Consider the following 14,443-nt stretch of genomic DNA (forward strand, 5'->3'; position numbering starts at 1 on the left):
GCCGCTCGGGTCGCAATCCGCCCTCCCCCCGGAAGCTGACGTCATGGACCCCGTGACCGGAAGCCCTGCGACGCCGCCTGGAGAGGCGCGATCCACCCCACGCCGGCTCTGCTTCACCTGGCTGTGGGTCTTCTGCCGCGCTGGCTGCGGAGATGTCCTGCGGTCCTCTGGTGCCGGGACCGCTTACAGGATACGGCTCTGTAGAGGCGGCCTGGCCGAGGGACATCTGAGGCGACGCCTGGAGTCGAGAGCCCCCTCAAGGGAAGAGACTCCATCCCCCAGGAGCAGCGCTACACTGGGTCTGCTGAGGGACCCTCAGGTGGGTGTCAGCCTGCAGAATTCTTGAGGCGGGAAAGGCTGGGCCCCCCGATCCTCACCATCTGCTCAGAACGGTCGGATCTCTCGTCGTTCCAATCCGCAGTGGGACAGGAAAAAACACTGAAGGGAGGTGAGGGGAGGGTCCTTTTGAACTCTCGTGGCTTCCTGTCCCACTGTGGATAAGAAGGACGTCCTCCAGCGTGCTGTCAGGTGGTGACCTGGAAATACACTTTACACACGGACCACACATGTGACTTGCGAGAAATACGCACCGTGTCTTTTAGAAAAGCCAGCAATTCAGTGCGCTATACAGTAAACTCACACTGACAAGTTTAATAAATGAAAGAATACATACATATACATGTCATTGTGACAAACATATATATATATATATATATATATATATATTTCCTAGAGTTCTTCATAGCAGAATAGCCGCTAATTAAATTGGCAGCTTCAATCAAATCATTCCCCAACCTGACATGGAATGACACATGGTTTACATTCAGTAAAGCATTTCATTTCATGTTTTTTTATACGTCCCTGACTAATAATTAGATGAGGGTTTGTGTGCAAAATTTGGGAGTTGGTTATTTTAAGGGGTTAATTCGTTAAAAAATGCGTGGGCTTCCCATTGCCCTATAGTGGTGGCGAGTGGGTTAATCTAACAAAGGGTTAAGTGACATTAACCCTTTGTTAGATTAACCCATTCGCCACCACTATAGGGCAATGGGAAGCCCACGCATTTAACGAATTAATCCCTTAAAATAACTACAACTCCCAAATTTTGCACACAAACCCTCATCTAATTATTAGTTAGGGACATATAAAAAAAAAAATTGAAATGAAATGCTTTACTGAATGTAAACCATGTGTCATTTCATGTCGGGTTGGGGAATGATTTGATAGAAGCCGCCAATTTAATTAGCGGCTATTCTGCTATGAAGAACTCTGGGAAATATATAAATATATATGTTTGTCTCAATGAGATATATATACACACACATTCTATGTGTCTATATCTATTTCGTTTCTGTTATAATGGAGCCCTATGACAGGGTTTCTATGTCCATTTTGCAAGGCGGCGAGAAAATCTCACCATACGGATTGCATACGGATGCTGACATGCGCAAAATACCCAGACACACCTTGCTTACGGATGACATACGGAGCACTATTTAGGGGTCATTCATCCGTATTATGCCTGTAAACTACGGACCATATTTTGCGTCGGTTAGTGTGACCCCGGCCTTAGGCTAAGTGCACACGTAGCAGAAAGTTTCTGCTGGAAAACCTGACTCCCTACCCAGAAACCGCACGCTTTTTTTCTGCGCGTTCTCAAAACGCATAGAAATAGCCAGAAACGCAGAAAAGTCAGCTAAATTAATGAGCATGCTCCATTTACCGCAATGCATTTTTTCACGGTAAAAAACGCATCAGTATGCACAAAAAGTACGAAATGCATAGAAATTACTTGGAAGCTCATTTTTAGCGGTTTTAAAGCAGTTTTATTGGCAAAACCGCTAAAAAACCGCTGTGTGTGAACACAGCCTTATGGTTTGCAGTTTCCATGAGCCACTGGGAGAGCCCACGAGGTGCCAAAACAGCAGAACACCCCATAAGTGACCCCATTTTACAAGCTACACCTCTTAAATTCATTTACTGATCATATTGACACCATGGGTGTGTGACTTTTATACCATTTGGCAGTGAGGACAAATTAACTACGTTTTTACCATCAAAATTTTGTTTTAGTCAAAGATTTTACATTTTCACACAGGAAGTGGATAAAAATGGCAACAAAATTTGTTCCACAATTTCTACTGAATGTGGCAATACCCCATATGTGGCTGTGCAGTGCTATTTAGCCATGCGGAGAGACGCGGGAGGAAAAGAGCGCTATTTGCCTATTCCAAGTGATTGGGTCTGTGCACGTGTGTTTTCATGGACCGTGTCCGTGGGCAAAACATGCTGACATGTCCGTTTTTTAATATCATCACGGGCCACAAAACATCCCACATGTGCATATGCATAACACACATGGATGTCATCCATGTGATAAGCATCGGCACCAGGGAGGAAGTGTTACGGTAAGCGCTGTTCCCTGGCGCTGGGTGCTGAACACAGCTCTCATCATTCTCCCCTGCTTGTACTGATCGCCGGCACAGCAGGGGAGAATGAATTCATTATCATACAATAAAAGACTTATATAGGTTATATATAAAAATCTACTACCAAAGAAAGGAAGAGAAGTGGATGCCACTCAAAAGTCAATAAACCCCCAAAAACTGGGAGACTCTTATAAAAGCCAGGAAAAATTATATATCTGTTTATAATTAAATTGATAGATATCCAGACAGAGAAAATGTAATTTAAAAAGATGCCTTTATTAGAAGTATTGGCAACAAAACAAGTGCTGTAAAAGGTGCACCACACAAATATAAAAATACATGAAACTCAAGAGATATATAGATAAAATATAGCCGGGTCCAATATTAGAATATTAAGTCTAAAGGTGCAAAAATATCTTTATACAAATAATTAAATAAAGTATTGTACAACATTAGATAGATAAAACTACATGCTGAATGAATTATAAAAAAAATTAGTAATAAATACTGATAAGCCATATACCAATATAAATGGTATATATATATATATATATATATATATATATATATATATATATATATATATATATATAGCGCAAATCCAGAAAATACAATATAAATCAAAAATAGTGCATGATTAAAAATATGTCAAATGACCCAAAAATAACAAATAAAAGATTAAATAATTATATTCCTATATCACAGAAAAGTCACCAAATAAATATAGCCAAAGGCATAAAGTTGGGAATGGCGAACATCAGTGGAAGATATCAGAATGAATTGAGAATGTGCAGCATGAAAAAGATTACCTAAGACAAGTGGTGGTCCCGGGAAAGGTGCGGATGCACGCCCCGACGCGCGTTTCGGTAGATTCCTTCGTCAACATGTTGCGTTTGACGCGTCAAAACGATGCACGAACTGCATACCCAATGTTAAAGATAGGTACACAGACCGCATGCAGATGTAGGCGGAGCTGGATGGAGGAAGTGCGGCAGTAGGTGGAGCTTCATGGAGGAACTACGCAGCTCTGACATCCACAAACGTGAAACCAGCCTAAGACCACTTTGACTATTTTTTATGTCACGATTTGTAAGCCAAAACCAGAAGTGATGTTGTGTTTCCATGATACTTCTCCCGATTGTTCCTCTCCTGCTTTTGGCTTACAAATACTGATGTCAATTACTGACCAAATACTGAACATGTGAATGTGGTCTAAAACCTATTCTTTCCTAGTCCACCATAACACTGTAGGCAATGTTCATAAACTTGGGGTAAAATCTGCTGCTGTGAATAATAACAACCACCTTGCGATCAGTTGAGGGTTCTTCCCCTCAGCCCACAAGCGCCATAGGAACCGTCCGGTACAGCCTGAGAGAGGCCGCCACATCCCGTGACAGTCCAGCGCTACGGGCCGCGTCCCCTCTGCTGCGCGCTAACAGCCGAACGCCTCACACAAACAACATGCGGTCCCGGAACCAGTGACGAACAAAAACATCCGCTGTCCAGTCAGCCAATGCCGCCAGCCTTACGTAAGCAGCAGGAGTTCTTTCCGGAACATGGAGCCACGGCGCCGCCCGCCCCTCACTCCCCCTGTCAGCCCAACTCTCCTTCCCTCCGCGGCGATACTAACAAAATGGCCTCGGCTCCCATGCGCCTCTCCGACTTTCCACGCCGCGACACGCCCCTCCGGTATCACGCGATTGGCAGTTATTGTTCAGGACCCGCCCCAGCCTCTGAACGCCTTTGGTCGCTTGCGCTTGGCCCCGCCCAGTACTCCCTGGCAGTTCGGCGGCGGAGTCTAGGCATCGCAGGAGCCCAAAATGGCGGAGCTGTGGAGCAGTGTTCGTGCTGCGCCAGCTGATAAACACGAACCGCTGCCCAAAGCCCGGGAGGTGATTGTAGTGAAAGCCGGCGGGCAGGGGAAGCCTCGGCCGCCCATCTCCAGCACGAGCAGCCGTGACTTGCATCCCTCCAAGAGAATCCGAACGGAGGAGAAGGTTCCCAAGCCCAAGCGTGTGAATGGCGAGGGCGGAGGGGGCGGGAGCCATCGACCTGCTGCGGGCTACGCTACTCCAGCGACATGGAGCTCCCCGGTAGCGGCCAGCGGCACCCTGTGTCTCGCCCCGCCCGGCTCTACCCGCTCCCCGCAGCCTGCGCCTCCTCCCGAGAAGCCGAGAAAGCCCAGCGACAAGCGGGAGAGGAAGAAGCCGCGGCACGAAGATGGCGCCGGGGAGAACGGAGGTGTCCCGCCTGTCACCGGTGAGTGTCACCCTGCCCGGGACGTGCGTGCAGGCGGCGGCATCTCCTGTGCGTGCGGCCGTGTACACCCTGCTGTCACTGCGGCCATTCATTGCTCAGGGGCACGGAGCCTGGCTGCTGGCATCATGGCTCCAGCCGTAGGCAGCTCACAGTGACCGACAGTGTGGGGGGGGTGTACCTCATCTAGTGTGTGTGCACCTCATCTAGTGTGTATGTCTGTACCTCGTGTGTGTACCTCATGTGTGTGTACCTCATCTAGTGTGTATGTCTGTACCTCGTGTGTGTACCTCATCTAGTGTTTGTATGTCTGTACCTCGTGTGTGTGCACCTCATCTAGTGTGTGTGCACCTCATCTAGTGTGTGTGCACCTCATCTAGTGTGTATGTCTGTACCTCGTGTGTGTGTACCTCATCTAGTGTGTATGTCTGTACCTCATGTGTGTGTACCTCATCTAGTGTTTGTATGTCTGTACCTCGTGTGTGTGTACCTCATCTAGTATGTGTGTGTGTGTGTACCTCCATCTAGTATGTGTCTGTCTGTACCTCATCTAGTGTGTGTACCTCCATCTAGTATGTGTCTGTCTGTACCACATCTAGTGTGTGTGTACCTCCATCTAGTATGTGTCTGTCTGTACCTCATGTGGTGTGTACGTCATCTAGTGTGTGTGTGTACCTCATCTAGTGTGTATGTCTGTACCTCATCTAGTGTGTGTGTGTACCTCATCTAGTGTGTATGTCTGTACCTCATCTAGTGTGTGTGTGTGTGTGTACCTCCATCTAGTATGTGTCTATGTCTTTACCTCATGTGGTGTGTACGTCATCTAGTGTGTATGTCTGTACCTCATGTCGTGTGTGTGCCTCATGTCGTGTGTGTGTGTGTGCCTCATGTCGTGTGTGTGTGTGCGCGCCTCATGTCGTGTGTGTGTGCCTCATGTCGTGTGTGTGTGTGTGTGTGTGCCTCATGTCGTGTGTGTGCCTCATGTCGTGTGTGTGTGCCTCATGTCGTGTGTGTGTGCCTCATGTCGTGTGTGTGTGTGTGCCTCATGTCGTGTGTGTGCCTCATGTCGTGTGTGTGTGCCTCATGTCGTGTGTGTGTGTGTGCCTCATGTCGTGTGTGTGTGTGTGCCTCATGTCGTGTGTGTGTGTGTGCCTCATGTCGTGTGTGTGTGTGTGCCTCATGTCGTGTGTGTGTGTGTGCCTCATGTCGTGTGTGTGTGTGCCTCATGTCGTGTGTGTGTGTGCCTCATGTCGTGTGTGTGTGCGCCTCATGTCGTGTGTGTGTGCGCCTCATGTCGTGTGTGTGTGCGCCTCATGTCGTGTGTGTGTGCGCCTCATGTCGTGTGTGTGTGCGCCTCATGTCGTGTGTGTGTGTGTGCGCCTCATGTCGTGTGTGTGTGTGTGCGCCTCATGTCGTGTGTGTGTGTGCGCCTCATGTCGTGTGTGTGTGTGCGCCTCATGTCGTGTGTGTGTGTGTGTGTGCGCCTCATGTCGTGTGTGTGTGTGTGTGCGCCTCATGTCGTGTGTGTGTGTGTGTGCGCCTCATGTCGTGTGTGTGTGTGTGCGCCTCATGTCGTGTGTGCGCCTCATGTCGTGTGTGCGCCTCATGTCGTGTGTGCGCCTCATGTCGTGTGTGTGTGTGCGCGCCTCATGTCGTGTGTGTGCGTGCGCGCCTCATGTCGTGTGTGTGTGTGCGCGCCTCATGTCGTGTGTGTGTGTGCGCGCCTCATGTCGTGTGTGCGTGCGCCTCATGTCGTGTGTGCGTGTGTGTGCCTCATGTCGTGTGTGTGTGTGCCTCATGTCGTGTGTGTGTGTGCCTCATGTCGTGTGTGTGTGCCTCATGTCGTGTGTGTGTGCCTCATGTCGTGTGTGTGTGTGCCTCATGTCGTGTGTGTGTGTGTGCGCCTCATGTCGTGTGTGTGTGTGTGTGTGCGCCTCATGTCGTGTGTGTGTGCGCCTCATGTCGTGTGTGTGTGCGCCTCATGTCGTGTGTGTGTGTGTGTGCGCCTCATGTCGTGTGTGTGCGCCTCATGTCGTGTGTGCGCGCCTCATGTCGTGTGTGCGCGCCTCATGTCGTGTGTGCGCGCCTCATGTCGTGTGTGCGCGCCTCATGTCGTGTGTGCGCGCCTCATGTCGTGTGTGCGCGCCTCATGTCGTGTGTGCGCGCCTCATGTCGTGTGTGCGCGCCTCATGTCGTGTGTGCGCGCCTCATGTCGTGTGTGCGCGCCTCATGTCGTGTGTGCGCGCCTCATGTCGTGTGTGCGCGCCTCATGTCGTGTGTGCGCGCCTCATGGCGTGTGTGCGCGCCTCATGGCGTGTGTGCGCGCCTCATGTCGTGTGTGTGCGCGCCTCATGTCGTGTGTGTGCGCGCCTCATGTCGTGTGTGTGCGCGCCTCATGTCGTGTGTGTGCGCGCCTCATGTCGTGTGTGTGCGCGCCTCATGTCGTGTGTGTGCGCGCCTCATGTCGTGTGTGTGCGCGCCTCATGTCGTGTGTGTGCGCGCCTCATGTCGTGTGTGTGCGCGCCTCATGTCGTGTGTGTGCGCGCCTCATGTCGTGTGTGTGCGCGCCTCATGTCGTGTGTGTGCGCGCCTCATGTCGTGTGTGTGCGCGCCTCATGTCGTGTGTGTGCGCGCCTCATGTCGTGTGTGTGCGCGCCTCATGTCGTGTGTGTGCGCGCCTCATGTCGTGTGCGCGCCTCATGTCGTGTGCGCGCCTCATGTCGTGTGCGCGCCTCATGTCGTGTGCGCGCCTCATGTCGTGTGCGCGCCTCATGTCGTGTGTGTGCGCGCCTCATGTCGTGTGTGTGTGCGCCTCATGTCGTGTGTGTGTGCGCCTCATGTCGTGTGTGTGTGCGCCTCATGTCGTGTGTGTGTGCGCCTCATGTCGTGTGTGTGTGCGCCTCATGTCGTGTGTCTGTGTGTGTGTGCCTGTATCTAGTGTGTGTGTACCTCCATCGCGTGTGTGTACACCTCCGTTTGTACACCTCCATCTAGTGTGTGTGTACACCTCCATCTAGTGTGTGTGTACACCTCCATCTAGTGTGTGTGTACACCTCCATCTAGTGTGTGTGTACACCTCCATCTAGTGTGTGTGTACACCTCCATCGAGTGTGTGTGTGTGTACCATATTGTTTGTGCGTACCTCATTGTGTGGGTGTGTGTGTACCAGGGCTGTGGAGTCGGTGCTCATTTTGGTGGAGTCGGTATAAAATGGACTGACTCGTAAAATATATAATAAATTGGGTACGGTAGTTCAATGCAAAATGTGATGAATATTTTTTCATAGGAATTTGGGAAAGTTATGAAATGTCCTATAAATGGCTGTTCTATTCCTGATCTAAGGCTACATTCACACACCGCATTTTTGCTGTGTTTTTTGAGGATATGTTTTCAGCTGTAAAATCAGCTTTTTAAAAAACCGCATCACCTGAAAGGTTTTTGAGCTCATAGATAATGTTTTCAATAGCAAAAGCAGATTAGGAAAACGCCACACAAACTGACATGCTCATTCAGCCCAAAAACGGATCCTCACAAAACAATGTGTCTGAATGTCATATCTTGAAACCCATTGACTTTGCTGGGATGCCCAGAGTCACTGCAGTTTACTGCAAAAAACGGATCCGCAAAAACACTGTGTGAATCATGGCCGTAGTCAGCGAGGGGCAGGGGGGCAGTAGCCCCCCCAGAAGCAGGGGCACGCACCTTCAAAACTCACTTGTATATGCTGCAGTGCTCCCGTCCTGCACCTGCTCCAGACTGCAGAGGGCAATCTCCCCTCCTCTGTCCAGTCTTCTGCTGTCTTCACCTGAGAGAGGAGGGGGAGGGGTGCCTGCCTGCACAGGATCCGATTCCTGGGCCCCGAGCTGGAGCAAGTGAGAAAGTTGTGCACACGCTGCAGCTGGCAATAAGAGAGTGTCTGCAAGAGGGACATGCTGGAAATCTGATAGGAAAAGTGAGGAAATTGGTTATTGCCGCCAGAACCCCTAAAATTGATTCCATCTTGAAGAGACGTGCTGGGAAAGGGGCAATTGTCGATCAAGCCACTCGGTGGGGCAGCACTTATTTAATGATTAACACTAGAACTACTGAGGTAGTCATTTTGACTACTTCGCACTATGTATTTCTATTAGGTGTCACGAGTCCAGTAGTTCTAGTGTTAAGCGATTGCTTGAACTAAAACCGTGTCTTATAGATATGGCGAACCCTCAGGTAAAGGAATTGCTTAATCACCCTTTTACTGTGATTAAAAAATTACAAACTGAGGATTTAACTCCTGGCATTTTCATAAGGGAGTGGAAGAACTTGCTATTTAGCCTGTCCCAAAGAGGAGGTTTAATCACAGATGGCATTTCTGCTTCAATGAAACGGAGAGAGACACAGCTATTGGAAAATAACATTTTTCTGGCATCTGTTTATGTGGACCCGAGTCATCGTATATTGCTGGATGATCAACAGCTTACTAAAGGAAAACAAGCTCTGACTGAGGCAGCAGTTGGGATGAGTGGCCTACAGGAGGACTGCCAGGCGCAAGAGGACTTGGGTCCTGACAGTGCCACTGCTGCCATATCTTCATCCTCATCAGATGAGGAGTTTGACTTTGACAAGTATTTGGATGATATGGAGCAGGCAAAGCGTTGCCGCAAGGAAAAAGATTTCACTCCGTCTCCTATAGCAAGTAGATTGACCATATTTCAGCAAAATGTTTCACTTGCTCTGAAAGAAAAAGAAAAATTCAACTGTTCATCAAAACTGACTGTGCATGAGGCAATTCCTTTATACCCGGAAATTGTTAGAGATGTTGCCCATGTGGTTACGGCTTTGCAGCCAACCCAAGGTAGTTTAGAGAGGTTGTTCTCTAGCCTTAAAATTATTAGGTCAGATTTTAGGTCATCTATGAAGGAGGATCTGATGGAGGCAATTCTATTTCTTAGAACAAATTCATAGACTGCACAAATGTTATTTAGTATGTTTTTGTTGAAAACTGTATTTTGCCACTTACATAGTTTATTACATAGTGAGACATACAATGTGTGTGTGTATATATATTATACTGATTATGTACAAAAGAGAAAAAAAGTGATGGCGCTTACCGTTCTGTCGTGAAAACATGAAAATTCTTTATTGATTAAAAGGCATTGGCACAGGAGGTCCTCAGGACCCGTTGACGCGCAAGTGCGTGAAACGGCCGTTGTCCACTCTCTGTACGTTCCTCCCGTGCCAATGCTTTTTAATCAATAAAGAATTTTCACGACAGAACGGTGAGTGCCATCACTTTTTTCTCTTTTGTACATAATCAGATTACATGTTTGCTTTTCTAGATTGAGCACCCCTTCGGACGGTAGTTTGGCAGTCGGTCCATTTTGGATTTTGTACTTGAATAGCAGTCATGGAACTGCTTAGGGGTTAAGGAGCAGTGCCGAATCTTCTGTCTCTTACATTTTTACAATTTATTAGTTTTTTGTGTTCTAAAGTTGTATTCCAATAAATATATATTCTATCTAAATATCTTGATTATTATTTATCATAAAAATGATTAAATGTCTGATGTTCACATTGTACTACAATACATTTTTCACTTAAATATAAGCAATATATGTGGGAATCGGAGTCAGTGTAAGGGAACTTGAGGAGTCGGAGTCGCAGGTTTGGCTTACCGACTCCACAGCCCTGGTGTGCACCTCATCGTGTGTGTGCGTGCACCTCATCGTGTGTGTGCGTGCACCTCATCGTGTGTGTGCGTGCACCTCATCGTGTGTGTGCGTGCACCTCATCGTGTGTGTGCGTGCACCTCATCGTGTGTGTGCGTGCGCCTCATCGTGTGTGTGCGTGCGCCTCATCGTGTGTGTGCGTGCGCCTCATCGTGTGTGTGCGTGCGCCTCATCGTGTGTGTGCGTGCGCCTCATCGTGTGTGTGCGTGCGCCTCATCGTGTGTGTGCGTGCGCCTCATCGTGTGTGTGCGTGCGCCTCATCGTGTGTGTGCGTGCGCCTCATCGTGTGTGTGCGTGCGCCTCATCGTGTGTGTGCGTGCGCCTCATCGTGTGTGTGCGTGCGCCTCATCGTGTGTGTGCGTGCGCCTCATCGTGTGTGTGCGTGCGCCTCATCGTGTGTGTGCGTGCGCCTCATCGTGTGTGTGCGTGCGCCTCATCGTGTGTGTGCGTGCGCCTCATCGTGTGTGTGCGTGCGCCTCATCGTGTGTGTGCGTGCGCCTCATCGTGTGTGTGCGTGCGCCTCATCGTGTGTGTGCGTGCGCCTCATCGTGTGTGTGCGTGCGCCTCATCGTGTGTGTGCGTGCGCCTCATCGTGTGTGTGCGTGCGCCTCATCGTGTGTGTGCGTGCGCCTCATCGTGTGTGTGCGTGCGCCTCATCGTGTGTGTGCGTGCGCCTCATCGTGTGTGTGCGTGCGCCTCATCGTGTGTGTGCGTGCGCCTCATCGTGTGTGTGCGTGCGCCTCATCGTGTGTGTGCGTGCGCCTCATCGTGTGTGTGCGTGCGCCTCATCGTGTGTGTGCGTGCGCCTCATCGTGTGTGTGCGTGCGCCTCATCGTGTGTGTGCGTGCGCCTCATCGTGTGTGTGCGTGCGCCTCATCGTGTGTGTGCGTGCGCCTCATCGTGTGTGTGCGTGCGCCTCATCGTGTGTGTGCGTGCGCCTCATCGTGTGTGTGCGTGCGCCTCATCGTGTGTGTGCGTGCGCCTCATCGTGTGTGTGCGTGCGCCTCATCGTGTGTGTGCGTGCGCCTCATCGTGTGCGCGCGCCTCATCGTGTGCGCGCGCCTCATCGTGTGCGCGCGCCTCATCGTGTGTGCGCGCGCCTCATCGTGTGTGCGCGCGCCTCATCGTGTGTGCGCGCGCCTCATCGTGTGTGCGCGCGCCTCATCGTGTGTGTGTGCGCGCGCCTCATCGTGTGTGTGTGCGCGCGCCTCATCGTGTGTGTGTGCGCGCGCCTCATCGTGTGTGTGTATGTATATATATACATATATATATGTGTATATGTATATATATATATATGTATATATATATATATGTGTATATGTATATATATATATATGTATATATATATATATGTGTATATATATATATATGTGTATATGTATATATATATATGTGTATATGTATATATATATATGTGTATATGTATATATATATATGTGTGTATATATCGTGTGTGTATATATATATATACACACCTCAGAAAATTAAAAAGAACACTAAAATACCACATTGTAGATATCACTAAATTAAATGTTCCAGTTGAAAATATTTATTCATTACATAGTGGAATGCGTTGAGAACAATAAAACATAAAAATGATCAAATCAGTGTAATTCAAAATTAATATCCCATGGAATGATCTGGATTTGGAATAATACTCATAATCAAAGTGAAAAATCAATTTACAGGCTGTTCAAACTTCAGTGGAAATGCCTCAAGACAAGGAAATGATGCTTAGTAGTATGTGTGGCCTCCACGTACCTGTATGACCTCCCTACAACACTTGGGCATTCTACTGATGTTCTGAGGAATCTCCTCTGAGATCTGGATTAAAGCATTAGTCATGTCCTGGACAGTCTGTGGTGCCTTGATGGATGGAACAAGACATGATGGCCTATATTTTCTCCTGTTTTCTTGATTGAATTCAGGTCTGGGGAACAGGCAGGCCAGTACATGGCATCAATGCCATCATCATGCCGAAACTGCTGACACACTTCAGCCACATGAGGCGTAGTATTGTCATGCATCAAATGGAACTGAGGACACACTGCACCTGCATATGATCTCAAAATGGGTCTGAGGATTTCATCCCTGTACCTCAAGGCAGTCAGGGTACCTCTGGCTAGCACATGGAGGACTGTGCAGCCCCCCAAATAAATGCCTCCCCACACGGTTACTGACCCACTGCCAAACCGGTCATACTGAAGGATGTTGCAGGCTGCAGATCACTCTCCACGGCGTCTCCGGACTGTCACATTTACTCAGTGTGATCTTGCTTTCATCTGTGAAGAGCACAGGGCGCCAGTGGCGAATTTGCCAATCCTGGTGTTCTGTGGCAAATGCCAACCGTCCTGCACGTTGTTGGGCTGGGAGCACAACCCCCATCTGTGTACGTCGGGCCCTCAGTCCATCCTAATGGAGTCTGTTTCTAACCATTTGTGCAGACACATGCACAATTGTGGCCTGCTGGAGGTCATTTTGCAGGGCTCTGGCAGTGCTCCTCCTGTTCCTCCTTGCACAAAGGCGGAGGTAGCGGTCCTGCTGCTGGGTTGTTGCTCTCCTACGGCCCCCTCCACGTCTCCTGGTGTACTGGCCTGTCTCCTGGTAGCGCCTCCAGCCTCTGTACACTACGCTGACAGACACAGCAAACCTTGCCACAGCTTGCATTGATGTGCCATCCTGGATGAGCTGCGCTACCTGAGCCACTTGTGTGGGTTGTAGAGTCCGTCTCATGCTACCACGAGTGTGAAGGCACAACCAACATTCAAAAGTGACCAAAACATCAGCCAGAAAGCATTGGTACTGAGATGTGGTCTGTGATCCCCACCTGCAGAACTACTCCTTTATTGAGGGTGTCTTGATAATTGCCAATAATTTCCATCTGTTGTCTATTCCTTTTGCACAACAGCATGTGAAATTGATTGTCAATCAGTGTTACTTCCTAAGTGGACAGTTTGATTTTCCAGAAGTTTGATTTACTTGAAGTTATATTCTGTTGTTTAAGGCTAGTTTCACACTAGCGTATGGAGGAGCTATGCAGGGATGCGGACTTCCTCAATGAAGCTCCTCCCACTGCTGCGCCTCTTCGCTTCAACTCCGCCTCCGTCGGCATGCGTACCCTATCTTTAGCATTGGGTATGCAGGCCGTGCCGATGTATGCAGATGCCTCCGCATGCGTCTTTTTGACAGTGCGGAGACCTGCGCCCGAACGCAACGTGTTGCATTTTGTTGTGGTCGCCGCACTGTCAAAAAGACGCATGTGGAGGCATCTGCATACATTGGTACGCAGGCCGCATGCCGATGGAGGCGGAGCTGAATGGAGGGGCGGGGCAGTGGGCGGAGCTTTGCTAAGGAAGTCCGCATCCCCCTGCAGCTCCTCCATATGCTAGTGTGAAACTAGCCTAAGTGTTCCCTTTATTTTTTTGAGCAGTGTATATGTACCTCATCTGGTATGGGTACAGTCCTATGCAAAAGTTTTAGGCAGATGTGGGGATAAAGTGATGAAAAGAAAGTTTGCTTTTACAAATAGAATTGTTAGTGGAAGATCTTGCTGGACCTTGGAAGAATGAGTTTCTGCTCCCCCCCCCCCCCCCCTTTCATGTTTTAACAATATAAAGGTATTTTAAAAACGTCTGGAGTCCACTTGCCTGAACATGGGAAGACTCCTTTTAATGGTTTATTATCAATGAGCAAAAAGAGAAACCTAAATTAGAGGCTAAATTTTTTATTGATAGCCTATCCTTAGACAATGGAGCTGCTGTTTTTCTGGCAGCATCTGAGAGAGGTTCTGGCTGCCACCGGTAATGGTTGGTTGGTGGAGTGATGGATGTTTCACTTCCAAAGGATAGACCTAATAGAAAAGTAGTGGCCAACTCCTTTAAATCAATATTGTTAGTGTGATCACCATTTACCTTCAAAACCGCTTCAATTCTAAGTACACTCGAACACAATTTTTGAAGGAACTTTTCAAGGAAGTTAGTCAAATCGTTTTGGAAATCCAAGCACACATCTTCGTAGGATGTAGGCCTGCTCCAGTCTTTCTGTTTCTCC

The 14,443-nt window shown here is 48.8% G+C and overlaps 1 protein-coding gene across 1 annotated transcript in view; it reads left to right on the forward strand.

The window, feature by feature from the left end:
* The first annotated feature begins 4,175 nt into the window (after nt 1-4,175).
* Nucleotides 4,176-14,443, forward strand: part of RSBN1L (round spermatid basic protein 1 like) — a 131,772-nt gene continuing 121,504 nt past the window's right edge. Inside the window, exon 1 of the mRNA XM_073551405.1 lies at nt 4,176-4,688. Coding sequence (XP_073407506.1) covers nt 4,250-4,688 — 439 coding nt within the window. The 5' untranslated portion in view covers nt 4,176-4,249. The remainder of the gene's footprint in view (nt 4,689-14,443) is intronic.

The sequence above is a fragment of the Dendrobates tinctorius genome, unplaced genomic scaffold (genome assembly GCF_039654945.1).
Source record: "Dendrobates tinctorius isolate UK_male_01 unplaced genomic scaffold, ASM3965494v1 ptg000176l, whole genome shotgun sequence".
NCBI lineage: Eukaryota > Metazoa > Chordata > Amphibia > Anura > Dendrobatidae > Dendrobates > Dendrobates tinctorius.